This window comes from Hippoglossus stenolepis, chromosome 3, assembly GCF_022539355.2.
Source record: "Hippoglossus stenolepis isolate QCI-W04-F060 chromosome 3, HSTE1.2, whole genome shotgun sequence".
Lineage (NCBI taxonomy): Eukaryota > Metazoa > Chordata > Actinopteri > Pleuronectiformes > Pleuronectidae > Hippoglossus > Hippoglossus stenolepis.
The window spans coordinates 27,540,669-27,562,971 of NC_061485.1; the positions used below are offsets into that span (position 1 = coordinate 27,540,669).

Sequence of the window (22,303 nt, forward strand, 5' to 3'; positions counted from 1 at the left end):
ATCCAAGGTGTAGTCGGAAGAGATGTGTCTTTAGGAGCCAGGACAGCAAACAGTTGTGATTTTGTATAGTGGCTAGCTCGCAGTGAGGGAGCAGCAAGCTGATTGGCCAATGCAGAGCGGAGTGGAGGGGCTAGGCTGAAAGGTTTGACCATGTCCTGGGTGTAGGCTGGGCCCGATACGTACGCAGCACGGTACGCAAGTACTAGTGTTTTGAAGCAGATGCGGGCAGCCACTGGTAACCAGTGAAGGGAGCGGAGGAGAGGAGGAGTGTGAGTGAACTATTACTGTTCACATGTGGTTTATATTTAAGTTTGAAGGATTTACTGAACTGTTGTTATTAATTGTATTTTTATACATTGCATGTCGGCTATTTCAGAGGTCTGTAAATCAATCAAGGACAAATTGCCAAACAGGAGGTCATTTTATGAATGTTGCTTCATGAGGGAGAACAGCACCCCCGACACCAGTGTCTGTGTCAGTCCAATTTGATGCTGCTGTTGTTTATCCGAGGACAAAGAGGAAGACATTTTCAACTTAGCACGCAGACTGTAGGCACACTGCCCACATACAGACAGAGAGACAGATTTAGATCAGCAGTGTTGTCTTCACTGAATTGTCAGGAGGTGAGATTCAAAATTAAGAACAAACTGATCATTTAAAAAACAGTATTCGTCCATGTTGTAGAGAGTGAGGATTGTTGATCAGGTTTGTGTTTCAATGATAAATGTTAGTTTATCAATCTTTATCCAATCTTTGCTCATTCTCTCTCGGACTCTGGTGCCCTTTATCCCAAATACAAATAAAAGGCTCCTCAAGTCTTTGTCTTCTCCCGTCATTCCCTGCCTGCCCTTTGCCTCTTGGAACCTTGTTACTCACCTCCTCCTGTACCATACACTAGCTGGAACCAAATCTCCTGCACCTGCATAACCAGGCTGGATCCAGTTCCCTGAATTCCTGAAAGCACTGTGTTGCTCTGACCCTTGAAGAAAATCACGGGGCGGGGGGGATGGAGAGGAGGGCAGGAAATCCTTTTAGTGGTGCTACAGAGATGGTGGCAGTGTGGAGGACTCCTCTTATGGGTGTGCATTTATCTGGAGCCGGAAAGAGCTTTATTGTACCACAGGGTTCAGCCAGGGCTCTGGACACTAACTGTTTTTCACAGGGGGCCCCAGAAAAAAGCCTTTCTGTTCTGGAGTGGGGCCTCCTGAGAACCCTCTTCCTCTGTAGCAGCTCTTGCATGGAACAGGTCCACCTGGGCATATAAACATATAAACGGAGTATATGCTGGATTTCATTCTCATGGGTTTAGTTTAATGCCATGTATCAAATCAGAAAACCAGTAAACGGATACTGCCTCTGAGTAGTCTTTGTAGCACTATTTACTGTCCACGTGAGGAAAAAATATTGTATTTGTTCCATGACGAAATGGTTTGATACATGTAAATTAAAATCGTTTGGCTCATTAAATTACTAAACAGACTCCATCATCACTTGGTTGATCTGGTTATCAGTTAATACATCTGTTTTATTGAGTTCAACAGTACTTATTAATGAAACACAAGCAACCAGATAAACAAACTTCATTTAAACCAGATGAGTTCAACTTAAACGACTAAGCACACAAATGAAACATAGCCTTAGTGCAGAGCTCAGTGCTGCTCTTGCATTATCTGAGTGACAATAGCTGTTCCAATCATAATATTGGAATATTGGGGTATGGGCCAAGGAAGCTAACTGTTAAAAGAAATGAAAACGAAACATCCTACCCCCTCTGATTGGCGCTCTCGTCAAAGATATGCCCAAATGACCATGCACTGCCTGACAACTGCTAGAAGCCGACTCGCTCGCTTACTCCTGACTATCGTATCCAGCTTGTGAAGACTGCGGTCATGTGCATTGAGAGCAGGTCAGTTAGTGACAGACAGACAGACAACTTTCTTGTAGTAAATACTGTTATTTTGCTGATGTTCTCAGTTTCACTAACCAATCCTACCTGCACCTTTGGGAGCGGATTTGATAAAAGGGCAGAGCAAGTAACTTATTTTCACTTCCTTAAATGTTGTAAGGTTATTTTTGACATGTTGACATTTTCACCAGTTTCCTAATTTATGGATTTTAATGAAAAAATCTGACATATTTGGGGGACTGATTTCTGTGAGTGTGTGAAATTTGGTGCAGCCTGATTGTAGTTAAGGAGACTGTTGACAGCAGTATGCACTCAACTGAGGGCGATTTCCATTTAGCTATGTGGCCGTGAGCTGAGCAGTAACATCCAGCCATAACCAAGCAAGTCATGTTTTATTGAGATGAGAGTTTCACCTGAGTGATGGTAATGTGTGTGCGTGTGTGTGTGTGTGTGCGCGTGTGTGTGTGTGTGTGTGTGTGTGTGCGTGTGTGTGTGTGTGTGTGTGTGTGTGTGTGTGTGTGTGTGTGTGTGTGTGTGCCCTACATCAACAGACAGGGAGGCTGGGATGTAGAGGAGCAGAGGCCTGAGGGTGAACAGCTGAGGGCGACTATAGAGAGATTACAGAGGGAATGTGGGTCTTAATCCACTGTTATATCGCAGTCGTCCGAGTCTCCACTCACTGAGAGAGAGTAAAGAAAAGACGAGCATTCCTCCCAGCTCTTGCTACGCAGCACACCGACCAGGGCCTAGGAGCGCCATTCTCCTGCCATCTGGCCTTAACCAAACACTGAACAGCCCCTCAACCCTGATCTGCTCCTGCCCCTTCGCTCCTTTAACCTCTACCACCGTCATACACTCTCCATCTTCACCCACCGATCCTCTGCTTCCTCCTCCTCAGACCACACTCCACAGCTCTGCTCCAAGCACTGTATTGTTACCAGTGGTGGGGGAAGTACTCAAACATTTTACTTAGGTACCATTAAATAGATCAAACAGAATAAATGCACTCAAGTAAAAGTAAAATTCCGACACTAACTTTTCTGAGTAAAAGTAAGTGAGTACTTGCATTTAAATGTGCTCTAAGTATTAAAAGTAAAAGTACTTGCAGAGTGTAGCACAATATAGAAATACATTCAAGCTTTGGGTATGTGTAACAATACATCTTGGTTGATATACAGTACATAACATATAATGGAAGCATTCAAATACAAACAAAAATTGACGTAGGTCTACTACTTGAGTTTTTTTCCTCATCCAACCCTTGTTCAGGGGCTGTATGTGATCGGATGGATATAAACTGTCAAGGGTTAACAGTTGAGTGGGATGGCCCCCGCCGGGACACAGTACAAATATCAGTTGCAGAGTGAAGCCTTCACACATTTAAACTGGCAAAAATTTAATATAGTTCCTTATCTTGTTTGTTAGATTGCAAATACTGCAAGAGAGGATACATTGAGACGTGAGGAATTTAAGGAGATGAAACAAGGAAAAGTGAGTTAATGGCTCCTATTGATTTGGAGACCGCATAGGGTAAGAAAAAATGCAACCAGTGCATTAAATTTGGTATCTAACTTTTACAGCTAATTAACCCCGTAGGATGGTAAAAAGACACTTTGCAAATATAGAAAGAAATGTACTGTAAAGAATAAGGTAAATACATCTTACCAGATAAAAATGAAGAACTACTAAAAAAATCTTAATTGAAAGAAACTCTACTTTTGGGTAAATGTGAGGCATCTCCTGTGAGTGACAAGTTGTTACTATTCAGCTACCAGTGTCTACAAAACCTTTCTCACACTCTCTGACACCTTTTTATTGGATGCTATTCCAAAAATGTGTCATGTACCTGCTGTCTTGTGAAGGAGGAACTCCGCCTCTCCGTCTCTGACACTTCCCCTTATCGATTTTTCCCACCAACTCATGCACCTTTTTCACATGTAAAAAATATCTCCTGCTCTAGTGCTGCGTACTGCGTACTGTCTGCCTATCTGTCCCTGTGTTTTTTTCATCTCTCCAGATCCTCTCCTTTCCTTTCACTCCCGCCAAGTCGATTCTCCCATCTGTCTCTCGGTAAGAAGATGGCACTGAGCCAAGCATCGGTAGGCCTGCCCTCACCATAACAACCAGTCGAGAGGTCTTCATTTGATGGGACAAAAGGGCCTCCGAGAATCACTGCCGTTCCCCCGGGAGCTTGTGGGTGCTGGCCAGCTGCCTACGGAGATAAGGGTATATAGGTAGGAAGGAAAGTAAGGTGGAGTTTCCTGGAAGTAATAGATATATATCAATGTGGCGTTTAACCTCCTTGAAATACCCCCTAGCACTGTAAAAGAGCCGCTAATGCAAACACTTCCTATACTGGTACTTAGCATATGAACCCTCCTCACATACTGATTGCAGGACCTCTGCTTTCAATCACAGTGAAGCTGAACGAAATTATGTGGAGTTCATTTGATTCATAAAGAATCATTATTTTTACATCCTGTTTAATGAGGCCCAATTAAATCTGATTGGGTTGTTAGCGCTGGAGTGTGCTCAGGCCCATTAGCTCCTCCATACAATGCTACACTAACATTCAGACTAAACCCCAACATACACTATAACTAAAGATGGACGGTGCGTCTCCACTTCCTCCCACTATCCAGAAATAAGGACAAAATATCCTGGATACAAATGCTGCCATCTTGCGCATTTGGAGCCGGACTATGCACAGTAGCGATAAGGCGATGGAGCTGTGGTATCCAGATTATGCATATACACACACTCGACCAATCATGAGTCAGTCTCACTTGTCAATCATATAGTTTCATCCCGTTTTTATAGCATCCAATAACTAATTAAAATCAAACTAATTCGAAAAATTAGCACTTGAACAAATACCAGCAAAAGTTTGGTCCATGTCACTGTCATTGTAATGTGAAGTAGTTCACATGTAGGGTAAAAGTGTAAATTACCGGGATAGTTGTTACTATGTGTAAAACAGTAGCTTGCTGACAGGTGGTGATTCGGAAAAGCTTTGTCGTGCTTTAGAAAATGGTTGACAGTAATGTATGAGAATACTATAATAAATCTTCAAACACTGACAGAACTGACAGTCCAGTCTAAGACAGACAGAAGAAAACATTTCTTTCTTTTCCTCTAGCCCCAAACAGACACCATATATATACAGCATATATATATATATATATATATTGTATAATTATATATTATACCATCAAGTGCGGCATATACCAAGGAGATGCTCTGTCCCCTCTTCTCTGCTGCATAGGCCTGAAGCCCCTGAGCCAGATCATCACAAAGAGTGGCTACGGATACCGATTTTGAAGCGGAGCAAAGATCAGCCACCTCCTCTACATGGGTGACGTCAAGCTGTATGCTAAGAATGAGCAAGAAGTCGACTCACTGATCCACACCAGCAGAATCTACAGCAACGACATCGGAATGTATCAAAGAGAGGCAAGATGATCAGAACTGAAGGGTTTGACCTACCAGAAGGCAACATACCAGATGATCTGGACAGCTACAAATACCGTGGGATCCAACAGGCAAATGGAAACCATGAGGAGGCCACAAGGAAATCAGCCACAGTCAAATACCTACGCAGAGTAAGGAAAGTCCTGAAAAGTCAGCTAATTGGAAAGAATAAGGTCCAAGCCATCAATACATATGCCCTGCCAGTCATCAGATACCCAGCTGGTGTAATAACCTGGCCAAAGGAGGAGATAGAGGCCACTGATATCTGATATGCATTGAGGGTTTCACCCCAAGTCCAGCACCCTGAGGCTGTCCGTGAGGAGGGAGGCCAAGGACTAGTGAGCGTCAAACCCACTATCCAGGATGAGGCAATGAAAATCCAGGACTACATCAGAAAGATTGCTCCAAGTGACGGGCTCCTAAGTGAATACCTCAGACAACAGAAACCTGGTGATGATAAGGAGGAGGAGGAGGAGGAGGAGGAGGAGGAGGAGGAGGAGGAGGAGGAGGAGGAGGAGGAGGAGAAGGAGGAAGAGGAACCATCATGGAAGGACAAGCCCCTGCACGGCATCTACCACTGACAAACAGAGGAAGTGGCTGATATCAAGAGATCCTACCAGGGGTTGGAAAGGGTTGGTCTGACAGACAACACAGAGACAAAAGTCATGGCAGCACAATAACAGGCCCTAAGCACAAGATCCATAGAGGCTAGGGTCTACCACATCGTGTAGCAGGGTGTAAGATGCAGCCTGGGACAGCGCACACTGAGAGGCCTACCCAAGTGGCTGGGATAGTGTACAGGAACATCTGTGCTGAGTATGGATTAGAGGTGCCCAAGTCCTGATGGGACAAACCACCAAAGGTGGTTGAGAACAACAGACCTAAGATCCTGTGGGACTTCAGATTCCAGACTGACAAACAGCTGCTGGCTAACCAACCGGACATAGTAGTGATGGAAAAAGAACAAAAAATGGCATTAGTGATAGATGTCGCAATCCCAGCAGACAGTAACATCAGGAAAAAGGAGCATGAGACGATTGAGAAGTACCAAGGGCTGAAAGAACAGCTAGAAAAGATGTGGAAGGTGAAATGCAATGTGATCCCTGCGATAGTAGGAGCATTAGGGGCTGTCACCCCCAAACTGGGAGAGTGGCTCCATCAGATCCTAGGTTCAACATCTGAAGCCTCTGTTCTAAAAGGCGCAGTCCTAGGAACAGCTAAAATACTACCTAGAACCTTCAAACTTGTAGGCCTCTGGTAGAGGACCCGAGCTTGAGAAAGACATACCACCCCATATCCCATGTGTGGGGTGCGAATTTTTTTTAACATATATATCCAGTATACTGTAGATCTGGTTTCCTCCACAGCTATACATGCCCAGCATCTCACTGGACCATCCTCTGCTAACCTCTCAGCTGTGGTCCCATGCCCAGGCCGGCACGGCTGTGATCCCAGTCCTATAGGAGAATAAGGAGATAGTTCATGGTGGAGCTGAAGTCATCGGACAAGCATCCGTCAGAACAGCCACCAAAACAATAGACCCCACTGTCCTGCTAACACAAGGTTGGTTTTGGACAAGAGGCCGGAGAGCACTGAGATGGACCGGCAGCAGCTATGGAACTGACAGATACAGTTTGACCTCGTCGTGTACTGTAACACCCCACAGACACCTAAAGTGAGAGTTAGGATTGTTGTTGTGTCTCCACAGATACGTTTAACATACCCACTGAAACTGTGTTGTTCTGAATCAATAAACCCAGATTTCTGCAAAGAGAAACCCCAGTTTCTCTGGAAATACCACACACATACACATGTTTCAGAGCGCTGAGCAAGGGTTTGCCGAGATAAGTGAAAGTCTGATCTTGATACTTGCAGTCAAAGTGTTGGACAATGAGATTTTTCCTTTGGATGTGCCGCCAGTGGGCAGAGGAGTGGAGAGACCGGGGTCATGTCAGTCCTCCATCGCCCGCTGTTTTATTCTCCTCTCTCCAGAGTCACAGCCACAGTTAATCTCAGCCCTCCACCCCGCTGTGCCCGACCCCAACCTGCCACCTCCGTCTCCATGCCCGCCATATCCCCATGGCAACAAGGACCAGCCATGTGGCATACACGTAGACACACACACGGCGCTTTGGGTGTTTAAAACAGAAAACAGAAAAAGATTTTGACTTGTAGTTAAAATGTTTTGTGTCTGTATTGACAAAACAGTCAGAGACGGCTGTACCAATCACTGACTGGACCTCCGTTGTCTACTGTACTCTCTAATTCTGCCCCCCCCCCTCTCTCTCTTCTCCCACTCTCTTCTGGAGAAACAATGGTCAAATCCATAGGCCACACATGCACAGAAAAACAATGTGGCCTGTGTGTGTGTCTCTCCCTCTCTCCATTGAACAAGCGCAAGAAGATACAAAGAAAGCACTGACAGTACACCTCACGCACACACACACACACACACACACACACACTGCAGCAAAGCAGAGGGATCCTGTTTATGCATTCTGTAGTGTAGGAGGTCATGATTTGGTTTATGCATTAAAATAGTAAATCTCCCTTTCACATTAATCACACAAGCTCAGTCACAATTAAAATATATGTGTGTGTATGTATTCACGTGCACAGAAAATGTGTGCAGACTTGTGTTGGTGGGTGGGTGGGTGTCGGGCGTAGATTTGAATTGCACACGTTTCAGAGGAAAGGGTTGTGGGTCAACTCTGACTGCAGTGTTTGAACAGAGTTGAAGGAATGTATCACTAAACATTTGACTCACACACATACAGTGCATAGGCTTCATATGATCGGAAGCAGTGGAGCAGTCACACATCTCCTCTACCCTGCTCTCTGAATGAGTCAAACGTCAGAATTTTGCACTTAGAACTTGGGCTACCCTAATTGCGACTCTATGTGTCTGTATGTGTGAATATGTGTACTTGCACTTATATATTTGTGAGGACCATCTTGAGCCTGGACCTTACAGAGTGAGGACATTTTGGGAGTTAGGACATTTTCACCGGTCCTCACTTTTTGAAAGGCTTGTGATTGGGATTAGAATTAGGTTTATGTTAGGGTCAGGGTAAGGTTAGTGTTAGGCATTTAGTTGTGATGGTTAAGGTTAGGGTGAGTACATTAGGGCAAATACATTATGCCAATGAGTGTCCTCATTAAGACAGAAGTAGAAGAATGTGTGTGTGTGTCCAGATGGCCTCTCTGTGCTGGCATGACTTCATCCACATGCTAAACCTACACAGACATCACATCACATATCCCAGAGTCAGAGCTGCCTACACACTGCGCACCACAGAAGCTCAGCAGATAGAACTGATATCCACAGAGGGACCATGCACTGTATCCCCACAATAAACAAAAAGATTAGCATGTGGTTCCTGTATTTGAAAATTATAGTCAGACAGATTACACTCAACAGGTCATATGTAGTTGTTCTTTCAACTTCTAAAGAAATGGAGATGATGATTGAGGCTTTTAGCACATTCCGTTTCGGCCAGTGGGTCAAAGCTGAGGGCTGCGACAGTCAAGGGGCCAGAAGAGAAATTGATTTCTTTAATATTACTGCTCCATATTAAAAAAGAAAATTACACTCCTCTTAATTCATGTCTATAACAGGTGAGCCCACAGATTGCATTGTACAAAGTCAACAAACTTAGCCTTACTTATGTTTTAACTTTGCTTGGAAGCCTCCTCCATTTTCTTAACATTATTTACTTAACATGAAGCAAACTGCATCAGACCATCGCTTCTAGACTGTATATTTTGAAATCGAATCGGTCATTACAGTTTGAATATGAAACTTTCCCTCCACCTGTGAATGAATTTACCAATTTCAAATAAAAAGTGACTTAAACACAAATAAAGTTGGAATCAACTGATCTACTGTTGATTAATATAACATCCTTTTCACCCACACAAAAGGAATAGTTTTAGATTTTGGGATATCTGCTCATTTGCTGTCTCGGAGTGTTGGAAGAGAAGATCAATACCACGCTCATGTCTCAACACTAAATATGAAGCTAAAACCAGCAAACAATTAGCTTAGCTTAGCACAAAGACTGGAAGGAGGAGCTTTCACTATGGACTGTCTACCTTCTATCTTCTGACCTATCTTAAAAGAAATGCTTCCAAAAATGTTGAACTATCTCTTCAACAAGACAGAAGTTCTTTATAAATAAACCCATTGTACATACGTACCTTTGTGTGTGTGTGCGAATATATAAGCACACACACACAGAGTAATAATCCATCCATCCATACATTATCTATCTATCTATTATTATCTGAGGGTCAGGGGACACTCATAATTGTAAAGTAAATAACTATTTGTAAATAATTATCCTTCACCAGCCTTGTTTAAAGAGAAAGCAGATAAGTTGTGTAGGACTGCACACCAACACAACCGGTTTTCCCTGCAGGCACCAAGATTCATAAAAAGACAGCAGTGAAATGTGCTGACATTCAACTTGAGGGTTATGAGAAACTACGAGTACTTCAGTTTAAAACAAATCACAGCAAGACAGCAGCAGGATTTCCCAAATCCTCTAAGTTCACACCCTGAGGATTCCTATCAGCAGTGAACCTGTGATGGTTTGTTAACTGAGCAGTGAGTTTATGACAAACGACAGACTGGTGCTTCGACGCTGCCACCCAGTGTCAAGCTCAGAGCATCGCAGGATATTTTTACTTCAGCATTAAAACTCGCCGCAATTTAGAAACGTCACTTTTATTTTGTTTGATTCACACAGTTGATTTGGGTTTCCTCGGCAGAACAGCTCTGCTCATATTAACCTCTCCCTGTTTAACTCAGCTGTGGTTGGTTTCACAACACGACGTCACAAATAAAAGAAAATAAAGAGAATTCAGGTAGAACACTGAGATGAAAACACGTCCCATCTGTACAGATACAAAGCTTCGGATGACAAACAAAGATGGTCACAGTAATTTGGGCACTTTTGAAGATTGTCAGCAAGAATTTAAAAAATACTCAAGTAATGATTCGAGTGACATCTGCAGTGGAACAGCACCGCAACAGTTAATTTAAAGGCAAGTAACATTTTAGTAAAACCCACAGAGAAGACCTTAAACACAACAACACATTAACAGTCACAGGTGCTGTTACATCACAGCTCTTCCCTGTCGTTCTGAGAGTCCGAGGCTGACGTGCCAGGAGCTTTAGCTTTTTTGGAGTCCTTCTTGGCGACAACTTTTACCGTCTTTTTTGCAGCTGGTTTTGTGTCTTTTTTGTCGGACTGCTTGGTTTGTGTTTTAACCGTCTGTTTTCCATCTGCCTTGGCTGCAGCTTTGCCTTTGACTGTCTTCTTGTCCTTCACCTGCTCTCCAGCTTTGGCCTTTGCTTTCGGAGCAGCTTTAGCTTTAGCACCTGTTGTCGTTTGGCTGACTGGTTTCGTCTCTGATTTGTCCTTCGGCGTGTCGGCTGGTTTGTCGGCCTGCGCCTCCACCTTCTGCTCGGCTGGTTTGTCGGCCTGCACCTCCACCTTCTGCTCGGCTAGTTTGTCGGCCTGCGCCTCCACCTTCTGCTCGGCTAGTTTGTCGGCCTGCGCCTCCACCTTCTGCTCGGCTGGTTTGTCGGCCTGCGCCTCCACCTTCTGCTCGGCTGGTTTGTCGGCCTGCGCCTCCACCTTCTGCTCGGCTGGTTTCTCGGCCTGCGCCTCCACCTTCTGCTCGGCTGGTTTGTCGTCTTGTTTTCCATCTGCTGTCTCCTGGGCAGCCTGTGCAGGAGGAGGCTCTGGTGTTGCTGGTTGGGGCTCTGAGCTCTCTGTCGCTTCCTTCTTGCTGAACTCGGTATTCAGAGGTGTGGAAAACATCTTCAGCAAATCCTGAGCTTGGATTCTCTCCTACAGAACCATTTGAGGAGAAGCAGAACACACAACAACCCGGTTATTAATCAAAATACCAGAACAAGAGGCAAACACAAAAAAATAGACTGCTTCTCATGCTCATTTCCTTCAACCTTCTGCTGACAATCAAAAAATATTACCAGAAATTGTTTATTTTACAATTATAAAGCATAACATTTAATTGCAGCAACCATGACCCATTGTGTTTGTTAAGTTCAACTCAAGATTAAAGGTACCATCAAACTGTGGAAATGCAAAAAGACTGATTTAGTTTACATGTGTTACATTGTGAGGGATAAATGCTGGTTTTAGAATTCAACATCAACATATCATTCATCAGCAGCCATTTTATTTTGAAAATGCAGCAGAGTAAGGAAGAGGTTTTCCCAAAGGGCCGGCACTTCTCGACAAGAGACAAGAGAGGAGGAGGAGTGAGTTGACCTGGTGGCAACTAGGGAAAAATGAGTCGGTTTTGAAATCTGTTTTTCTATATTTTCTTTTTAAATGGCACAAAATTGTCCATTGTATCCTGCAACACTTTATTCTGATTATTGGGTTTAAAGATGTGGGTTCATAGCAGCAGTCACGCTGTCAGAATTTAATCCTAAACTTCTGACACACTCAGTCTGTCTTTGGTCACAAAGTTCTAGACCAAGCCACTGATCACTGTTGAGGAGTGACAACAACTGTACAGCATTTCTCTCATGACTGTCAACCTCCAACCCCAAATCACACAGTGTGAATGGGCCTTTAGTTTAAATACAGAGGCTACTTACAAAACAAAATACTTAGGGAATGTATGGAAATTTGGGGGTTAGCAGTGGGTCAGAGGAGTGGAGGGTATTGTAACATTTCTCTTTGGTGATGCAACAAAACTATTAGTGCATGGCTGCTGTCCAGCCGTGTAACATGTGGTTATTTGATTATGGCGGACAGTTGGATATCTGGTGTCGTACAAATAAAGATGTTGCATCATTTGACCTAATGTGAACTGGGCCTGTAAAATATTATATTTTACCAAAATTCACTGAAAAATAGCAAACACATAGATCCCAATTTTCTTACATTACAAGTATAGATGGATAGAGATATTGTGTATGCTGTTGGTAAAGAATTTAACTGCAAATTGAACCCTGTTATTATCCTGATGTTCATCTGCAGAGAATGTTCGTACCTTTTCCTCGTGAGCAGGATCCAGGGTGAACCACAGCGCCACAGCACACCTCTGACCCTGCGTGACAGCTTTGACTCCGTGGGGGTTTTCTTTCCCTGCACCGAACCCGACCACACGTCCACACTGCGGGCGCACCTCAGCCTGGGGGAGTACGAAAACAAAGAGCATGTGACATAAAAAACAATAAAACTTGAAATTTACAGCCTTAATTCACACATATTGCCAAGTATTACAATGTAGTATTGTACACGGACAGTGGAAATAACAGATGAATATTTACCGTGACAGTTTTGGCATCCAGCTCAGTGAAAATGAAGTCTCCTCCTTCAAAGTCATGGTTTAAATAAAGAATGGCACTGCAGGGGGGGGAGACAGGAGGATGTTATGTGGGTGCTCATCATCGGGGCTGTCACAGTGTGTTTGGGTGCATGTGCTCACCTGTAGTCTCTGTGTGTGTATGCAGGAGGCTCCTTTATACACTCGTTGTGCTCAGACACCAGCAGACAGTTGTCCGCATGAACAGGGTGACTCAGGTCCTCACGCTCCTTCTGCTTCTCTGAATAACAAGAGCACAGAGAGAAAAGTGAGACATTTCCGGTCATAATCCCACAGCTACCTTCGTCTGCCAGGAGCAAACCTGGATCCCCTTTAGTCAAAGTGGATTTTATTTCCTAAAGCTGCACTAATTCGTATTTTCTACATTGACGATGGATCTAATGACTGTGTGTAATGTGAAATGTTCTTGCTGGCTGTGAACAAACACACAGACAATTATCACCTGACTCCTCAGTTCTCATCTGATCTTTAAGGCCCATTTCAGCTACTTGTTTTAGTTTTAAAGCCAGAAATGCTCATCAACCACTTTTCCAGCAGCAGTTAGCAACTGAATATAGTCAAACATTTAGCTGCTTAAATACCAGATTTTCTTCTCAGGGTTTGGTGCAAACTAATAACAAAAGAATGATATGCTGATGCTATATAAATGATATATGCTAACTAGGGGTGTAATGCTTCTGAAACAGAGACCGAAACCACAACACAAACATCCACAGTCTTGTATGGCAATACAGGACAATGGGACCGCAACCACTACAAGTGCAGCCTGTTGAGCACTGACCACTTTAATTTTACAAAAACTTTCACAATTCACACTATGAAATATGCAAATCACAAAATTATATTACCCCCACATTACAAAGAGTCCACATCCATACAGGGTTCAGTATCTTGCCCAAGGACACTTCAGAACACAGATAGGGAGCTACAGGAGCAGGGGTTGGAACCAGTGACCTTGTGGTTAGTGGCTGACCCGTTCTACCTCCTGAGCCATAGTTGCCCCTAATGTTAACGCTTAATTGCTCATGCTCAGTGTCTGCTGAATGTGTAAATGGCCCACTGTTTGTTTGACAACACCTTCACCGCGACATCTTCATTAGGTGATAACACATCTGTGTGGAGTGTTGTGCTGCCCCCTAGAGGCTCTAAATCAATTAATGCAGCTTTAACTTTTTAGAGTTTGAGATTTTTAGCACCATCACAAAGCTGAGGTGAACTACAAAATGTTTGGGAAAGCAGCTTTCTGTTATTATGCACCAAAGGTTTGGAACAAACTCCCACCACATCAGAATAGCTACTTCTGTTGATAGTGTTAAGAAACAACTCAAGACTTATTTCTATGATCTTGCTATTCATTTTAATGGTTTATTTTATTTAACACCATTGCCTTTATTTTATACTTCTTTTGATACCTTTTACTAGTTTTACCCATTTCCTGCTTGTAGTTAAATTTATTTGGGTGGGTGGTGCATGGCTGAAGAGAACTAGGACATTTCTCATGTCGTGAGGAAAGATCTAACACAAATGACTCATCATTTTAAGAATAAACCAACACACACACACACACAGAGCAGCAGCATACAGTGTTATGACTGTCTCACTCACCGTCAATGGCAGAGCGACAGACCAAGTGGGAATAGGCGAAGTAGAGCGGAGTGTCAAGTTGGAAGTACGACTCCAACACCTTCCTCACCCTCTCACTGAGGTCGAAGAAGAGACGAGCACTCTTCAGAGGAACCTTCCCCTCCTGTCCGAGCTGCGGGAAGCAAAGAGGACACCAACGCTCTTTAATTTACCTGCGTTCATGAAAAGCTGCACTCACTGATGTGCAGAATGTGTGTCTGGGTGGCTGTTTTGTAATGACGTCAGATTATGTTTAATGCTTCAGCAGCAGCAGAGCTACCGACCTTGACAGCGTTCAGGACGGTGACTCCCTGAAACATCTCACTGGGGGAGTGGGGGGAGGTGCTCCCCCTGTAGCCATCACCTTTCATAGCAGCAGCCTGGAAAATATTCAATATTCAACACTCATGGCATGATGGGCTGACAGACACAATGGAAAACACACATACTGTATGTTGAAAACATGTCGGTCATGTTACTACTTTGGTTGTAATCGGCTGTAAGGTCAACTCAGCTCAGTGAGACGTGAGCAACTTCATTCTAACGATAACTCACGTTGGAAAGGCGCTGCAGCTCCCTGCACTCCTCGTCACTGATCACTCCATCCAGAAGCACCCGCTGTGTGCCGTTCAGCTGCTGGGACGTCATGGTTAACTTGATGCCATCTGACAACAGAGCGCCATCTAGAGGAGGTAGGTCACAGGCAAGGGTCAAACACACAACACAAGTCATGCATGGTAGAAACTTCTGGCTGCAGGGGAGTAGTTTAAAAAACAGATCAAATTTGGCGGTTGACCTTCCTCCGGCACGATAATCTTGTTCATATCTGAAGAATCCTTCTTCTTCTCCTCCACCATAGTCTCAATCTCCTTCATCAGGTTTCCTATTTCCTCTGTGATCCTCGCCGCCGTCTCCTTGTCAGCCCTGCGACACACAAGGGGAGAGAACAGCCATGACATCACACTCACTGCTAAATTACAGCTGACCCACATCCATGTGTTTGTGTCTTAAATCTTACTTTTGCTTGTCTCTCAGTTTCTTAGGCATGACTTCTTCAGGTGTCCATGAGTCCTGAACACAGAGGGACAACAAAGGAATTGTATAATGTCCAATATCACAGTTCAGCACAGCATGAAATTTGTGATATTGATAAAACTCACTCACTGGATCTACAAAGGTGATCCCAAATGCTTCATATCCAAAGTAGAGCAGCTCTTTCTCCAGTAAGGAATTCTGAATGTACTGTTTCACCACCTGAGGAAAAAATCAATTGGACCATGAATACATCTGTTGAAAACTACAACACAAAAACACCACTGTATATTAATTAGATATCATGTTGTCAAGGAAACCTCAGTAAGTATATATTTAGTAAATGATGTATGCTGAGGTGGGTTGTCTGAGGTTATCATGTGCTCAGAGGAAAGAGCTTTACGTAGGATAAGCAATGGAACGATGGGAGGAATCAAGAGGACAGAGAGAGGGAGAATCACATGGTGATGAAGAAACCTAACCGGACGCAAACGTGGTCTTCATGTTAACCTCTAACTAGGGACGTGCAACAGGAGGAAAAACAGTGTTACTCATATTAGAAACAATGGATCATTTCTCTTTGGGTGTCCCCACTGACTATATGTAAAGATCCACGATTTCTCTTCCTCCAGCATTGTACGAATCTGAAACCAAAATATTCTTAATACGGAAGCTGCCATCTTGTTCTCGTGATGTAATTTGGAGCGTGTGCGCAGTAGTGATCGTGGTGTCGAGCTGCAGTATAGAAGTCCTGCCGATACACACACTCAACCAATCATTAGTCTGTGTCAGCTGTCAGTCCTGATGGCTCACCCTGTTTTTATATCATCAATAACAAATTAAAACCAAACTTATCAGAAACATTAACACTTGAGCATACATTGGTGTGATAGGATGTATCTAAACAGACACTAGGGGGCGATCAAGATTATTTGGCTTTACTTTTGGGAGCTGTCATGCTGCCATCTTTATACAGTTATTGTTTGTCCCAGTAGCCATCAAAATGTGACAGTGAGCCAGCATGCACAGCGCCAAGACTTTGACACTGACATAACCGAATGGAATTAGCTGTCATTCCTTTATGTTTACACCTGTGTGACATGTCAAAATATCTTCTGAGGGTATCAATCAAATCAATCAATCAAATTTGATTTGTATAGCCCATACTCACTCATCACATTTGTCTCATTGGAATTTAAAAAAAGAAACTATGTAAAGAGGGAATTACCGCATGCCTTGGATATATGCTCAAATATTTTGACAATGAAAACAAGTTGAAACATTGTCTTAACCTAAACATTGTCAGGGATTGAAGTAAAAAATTAAAACTTAACCATGGTCAGGGGGCAATATCGATGAGATCACAACACACAAGGAACTTTGGAGAATTATTCTATCACTTATGATGCATACAAACATAGTTGTAAGACTGCACATAACTATACTCTATGTCACTGCTGGGGTATAAAATTATTCTCAGTCACATTTGAATTTTTTGTAAGTCATGGTTGTTTGGGGGTTGAGGTTCATCCTGCACATCATTTGTCATTGACACCCTCCGAGTGTCTCTGTTCCAGAACTGGGAGTGAGGCTGTAAAAGCCAGAATCTCCGCACCCTCAGAAATGATCACTAAGTCATTAGTATTTCATCAGCAGTCCTATTAAGCTAATATAAATACTGTAAAACATGAACATTTAGTGCCTGTAGGTAGTAAGAAATCTTAGTTATTGCTACTTAAAAAGGAGAAGCAAACGTTTATGTGCTTTAGATTCCCATCAGTGCTTTTGAATGTCTCTTCAGTGCCCTTGAGTACATTTGAGAGCTAATGGAGGCCATTATTCTTCCAGCACATGTTGTGCGGGGCTAATTTGCTGCTGATCAGTATGGACTAAGATAACACACACTCATAGCACGCGGAGGAGGAGGAGGAGGAGGAGGAGGAGGAGGAGGAGGAGGAAAGTCTCTGCTCAGTATAATGTTACATTAGAGCTACCGTACCTGTCTGGCTGTTATGGTTACTGCCTTGTCCTCGCCCACCACGACAGAGTAATACGCCAGGTTCTGGTTCATCACCACATCGTTGGGGTAGAACAACAGGAAGGTCCTGGCACACTCTATGGCCTTCTCGTACTTCTCACCTGGAGACAGGAGCAAGAGTTATTCTACAGAAGTGCCATAGGTTTTTTTGTTGAGGGAAAAAAAAGATATTACAAAAGAACAAATATTGGGTTTGTAAATAACAGGAAGCACTTAGCTGTGTAAAGGGGCACTCCGCTGATTTCACATGTCAAGATGAGTTAACTCACCACATTAGTATTACTCAGCCAGTGAAAGCAGTTGCACATTTTTGCTTTTTCTTTCCATGTTAAAAGGCCAGGTGGTCATATAACAAATATGCAAATACGCGCCAATCTCGGCCTATTCAGTAACGTGGTCAATCTGTGCTGAAGATTTCCACTTCACATCACATTCAATGTCACTGGATGAAGCCTGATGAAGAGAAAGGTGTGAGACTCACTGTTGTAGTAGGAGAACTGCAGGTAGTTGAATTGAGAGGCGAGGAAGTCCTCAAAGGGCTTGTCCCTGCCGGCTGTAGAGGCCAGCTCCACCGAGCAGTGCTGCTTACAGCTCAGTACCTGCATGTAGTGGTCTGACACACACACACATTCACATTAACACACAGACAAATGAGTCGCCAAAGGATCAGCTTTCATACTAAATGATTTCTGCACAAAGATGCACCGAAGATGTACTCACCCGTCAAGGTCTGGAACAGGTCGGCGCTGTACTCCATGTAGTTGTATCCGTCGTAGTTGTAGGCTCCTTCGCACAGAGCTCTGCACTCCTTATCGGCTGTGAAGTACTCGGCCAGGCCCGCTTCGAAGTTTTCAGCCGCCAGACCAAAAGAGTCGTGGCTGTAGTAACTCTTCCCATCCAGGAAATAGGCCTGAGGAGGAAACGTGTGTTACGAGAACTATGAGATTTTAAAAGTTTTTATTTAACAGTCAGAATTTGTCAGGGCTCATTTGTATCAAGTTAGTCCGACAAAGGTGCACTTTTCTGATCTAGTTATATTTGACATGTTATTCACTCTGACAGCGGTAATCACACAAAAGGTTTTTGTCTGGGTTTTGTTTTGATTTAAGAGAAAGAGCATAAACTCGATTCTCTATTTCTTTACAGCCATTATTCCCCCAGGCTGGGATCTCCATCAAACTATCTGACAGTTCTCTGTAGCTGCAGCAACCACAGGTATATGTAAAAAAAAATATTAATTAGATCACAACATGTCAACGTATTTCTGAGATAAAATGGACAAAAAATATATATAAAAATAAAAGTGTCAGACAAGAAGCCCACCCTGTGCAGGAGGTTGAGAGGCCAAAACAGCCATAAGAGTCCTAAGAGAAGGAGTTTGCTCTCACCATGTATGGTCTGGCCTCCAGATCTTTGAAGTCCTCCTGCTGTACTCCTGCCATCATCCTGTAGTACTCCAGGTTCTGTCTCATCTCCATGTGGTCCGGGTTGGCCAGGAAGAAGGTGTGGGCTGCTGCTACTGCCTTGTCCAGCTTATTGATCTGAAAAAAAACCCACAAGTGTTCATCACATCCTCTCTGACTGCAGCTTTGTGAAAACACCTGGAAAAGAAACCTACAGTATCTAATTATCTGTTACACAGCAGTGCGGATATATTTCTAAAGTGTCCACTTCTATGTGCCTCTCAAACCGCCTGCTGAGGGCGGTTATTATAGAAACACTATGGCTATGACCCTATTTGTGACCACGACAGATTTTCCTATCAGTCGATATTGATTATTATCACGATAAATGTCAAATACTTTTTCACTTTGGGATTAAAGACAGATTAAATTTTCTCCTGAGTGAATGTCGTAGAATCCAGACCGATATTAGACAGATAGACACATCTGAGAGAACGTTCAACACAATAAGTCTGACAGTGCTTATGCATTAGCATCCTGACACATTTTATTTAATATTATGTATTTATATTTTTATATCACATTTATTATACTATATATACTCTATTATTTATACATACAATATTGATGAACTGTTGTTATATTGCTATTTAAGAACATTAAATCTCCATAACTTTTGTTATTGTTTTATCTCCCAGCTCTAAGAAGATTAAACACATTAGATGCTGCAGCAGCTTTTTTCATTAATTTTGCTGCTTTCAAGTTCTGTCTGAGAGTCTGTATTTCCCAGTGTAGATATAATAATCCAAGAAAACTGTAATTGTAAAAGCTGCAGGGAGAAGTGAATGTTAAATCTTGTGATAATTTATGTCTCAGAAGTCAAAGTGAACAAACTTTTCTCTTTACTTTACAGTCACTCTACTGTGCCAACAAAGCATTGCTGCTGTGAGTTTCTACGGAGCATTTGAAAGCAGCAGCTTGGGCCTTTAAACCGCTGGATCTCCACAGGCTACGTCCCCACGTCAGACTGCTCAGAAGAAGACTCCACCTTGAGACGTGGCACGGCAGTCTGGGTGCTGGGGGGTTGGGGTACTTACAGTATCCAGCTCCGACTCAAAGTTTGAATGAGACCTACAATGTGCTGAGTTTCTGGTTCCCTGCACCTTTACTGTGCAGATGCACCAAACAAACCACGTCCCTGTGCAGAGTGAGACACAATACAACTTTAGCTCTCCGTGCATTTCGCTCTGTACCTTGAAATAAGCGACTTGGAGGTAATTGTAGGGAGTCCTCTTCTTAAACTCCAGCTTCACTTCTTCACTGACGAGGTGAAAAGTGCGTGAGCCGAGCTTCTCCGTCTCGCAGGAGTTCACGCAGTCCGCCCGCTTCAGGATCTTCTGGAAGAAGCCCAGGTCGTCCACAGACCCGGCCCCGGGCACGGGGACTCCCAGGCCGGCCACAGGCTCGCCGAACGCGGTGTTGTTGGCGCAGCTGAGGCGGCACTGAGCCTTCACGTTGCGGACCATAGCCTTGTTCCTGATCGCCTTCTCCATGTTCAGGATGACCGTCAGCCAGTCCCCCTTGTTGTAGGCGTCCACGGCCGTGTCGAAGAGGATATCATACGGCTCCAGAACCCAGGGGCTGCCCGCTGTGCACAGAGGCAGAATAAAGCTCAGAAACACGAGGGAGTAGCGGAGCTCCATGATGCTGAAGAGTCTCAGCTCAGCAGCGGACAGACAGGACCCACAGCCCGGTGCAGAGAGGGGGACAGACTCACTGCTTCCTCCGGCTGGAAGTGGTCTGGAGGTGGGGTTTGATCTGCAGGAACACCCCCTCAGCCCCCCCACACAGTGTAACACTGCCATATGAAACAGTCAGGAGTTCATATTTTGTAAAACTAATCTAAGTGTGACATTTGACTGTAAAAATGATGTGAAACATTTTAAAGGTGAGAATTATAGCAATGATTTAACTGTAAACCGAATAATTCCGTCTGGTAAATCCCACATTCATAAATGTATGACAAACAGTAACCCTAATTTCACAGGATTTCTATAAGACTATATCCAGACTCTACAACTAATAGACACTTAAAAAAGTAACACAACTGTCCAAATGTATAATGACATTTTCAATGAACAATTAGAAACTGTTTCCCACTCTTTCTTTTCTTTTCTTTCCTTATATTGATGCTATTTATCATATTTTGACATATTGTATGTATGTACTGCTTTATTTTTTGTAGCATCTATTATCTATGTGTCAGTTTATACTGTCACGTAAGATGGTTATTTTCTGTGTCGAGCACATGAAATGTTTGTGTACAAGTTGGTACAAAAAGTTTGTACAAGACAGTCAAAGTTCGGACTGACCTTAATAGCCCACAATAAAATGATGACATTTTAAATACAAATAAAATTCAAATACAAATCTCCTTAAATGCAGGGAAATCATCACTATCAGTACTATCACCTCTATCATCACTTCCTCCTACCAAGCTGTGTTTTTGCCGTCTGCCAAATGGATTCCCCATAGACTGTACATACGGACTCCGTGATACAAGAAAGCTGTGGGTGAAATAAGGTCATTGATGATAAAACTAGATTGTAATAAATGATTTGTGACAGGGTTGTTTGATCATTCTAGTCGACAGAGCCAATGGTGACACCAGCTCTGAACAGTTTCTCTCTGAACTATCCACTCAGTTTGTTCACCACACATATGGAACTCAGAGCTGCTCAAACTGCATTGCATGGGTTTAACATGGAAGAGACACGGACCTGTTAGAACCTGCCCACTATAATTTGCATGGCTTTCCCTTGCAAATAGACATAGTTTGCAAAATAACACAGGCACAATCTGTTCTTGTTTTCAAATGCTCAAAGTCTACAAACACAACAAGGTAAATTGTAAGAGCACATTTGGCTCACGCTTGTATTATTATTTCAACTCAGTTTTACAACAAACCAACATTGCTTTGTTAATTGTAACAAGAGATATATCTTGTTGAAACACAAATGTATCTTATAATAGAAGAAAGTAAAAAATATATAACAACAATCTTTTCTCATTCTGTGGAAGTCAAATAATTTCAACCCATTGATCTGCAATTTTAAAGTTAGAGCCCCCCTTTGACTTTACCCACTCTAATTCTAAAAATGAAAAATAAAAACAACAACTAGTAAGTCACTGTGAAATTCTCTTATGTCTACTATTTTAGAAATCTTTGTCTATTTAAAACAACTTATCTAATAAGAAATGCCCCTTTTCCTAGAGAGGTTCCACTCTGTGTAAACATAAAGTATTTAAATGTGTAAAGGGCCCATTCAAGGGTAAAGAAAACAACAATTTGTACAATTTAGATGAAACACACTAGTGAAAACATCACTAGGATTATTTTATAGTCAATTTCTGCTAATAGATCCCTTTCATCTTAATCTTACACACTGGACCTTT

General features: G+C 43.0%; 1 protein-coding gene across 3 annotated transcripts; it reads right to left on the bottom strand.

The window, feature by feature from the left end:
* Positions 1 to 10,090: 10,090 nt before the first annotated feature.
* On the bottom strand, positions 10,091 to 20,653 carry p3h1 (prolyl 3-hydroxylase 1). 3 transcript variants are annotated; one of them, XM_047339446.1, is made up of 16 exons: positions 20,101 to 20,653; positions 18,833 to 18,985; positions 18,165 to 18,354; positions 17,926 to 18,057; positions 17,406 to 17,545; positions 15,539 to 15,628; positions 15,393 to 15,445; positions 15,171 to 15,298; positions 14,930 to 15,057; positions 14,659 to 14,754; positions 14,357 to 14,507; positions 12,854 to 12,971; positions 12,696 to 12,771; positions 12,416 to 12,556; positions 11,059 to 11,238; positions 10,091 to 11,022 (listed from the first exon to the last, which is right to left on the bottom strand). In XM_047339446.1, the coding sequence occupies exons 1-16, from the start codon at positions 20,548 to 20,550 to the stop codon at positions 10,504 to 10,506; spliced, it is 2,745 nt and encodes a 914-aa protein (XP_047195402.1). In that variant the 5' UTR covers positions 20,551 to 20,653; the 3' UTR covers positions 10,091 to 10,503. The 3 variants fall into 3 exon arrangements, with proteins under 3 accessions (XP_047195402.1, XP_035008611.2, XP_035008610.2); XM_035152720.2 differs by having other exon boundaries at positions 10,091 to 10,842; positions 10,879 to 11,238; XM_035152719.2 differs by having other exon boundaries at positions 10,091 to 11,238.
* Between the last annotated feature and the right edge of the window lie 1,650 nt (positions 20,654 to 22,303).

Coding starts and splice junctions, on each gene's coding strand:
- p3h1 (XM_035152719.2), bottom strand. CDS start 20,550: ATGGAGCTCCGCTACTCCCTCGTGTTTCTGAGCTTTATTCTGCCTCTG. Junction 18,058..18,164: donor CCTGTTCCAGACCTTGACGG/GTGAGTACATCT, acceptor TGTGTGTGTCAG/ACCACTACATGCAGGTACTG. Junction 12,557..12,695: donor TGGATGCCAAAACTGTCACG/GTAAATATTCAT, acceptor GTACTCCCCCAG/GCTGAGGTGCGCCCGCAGTG.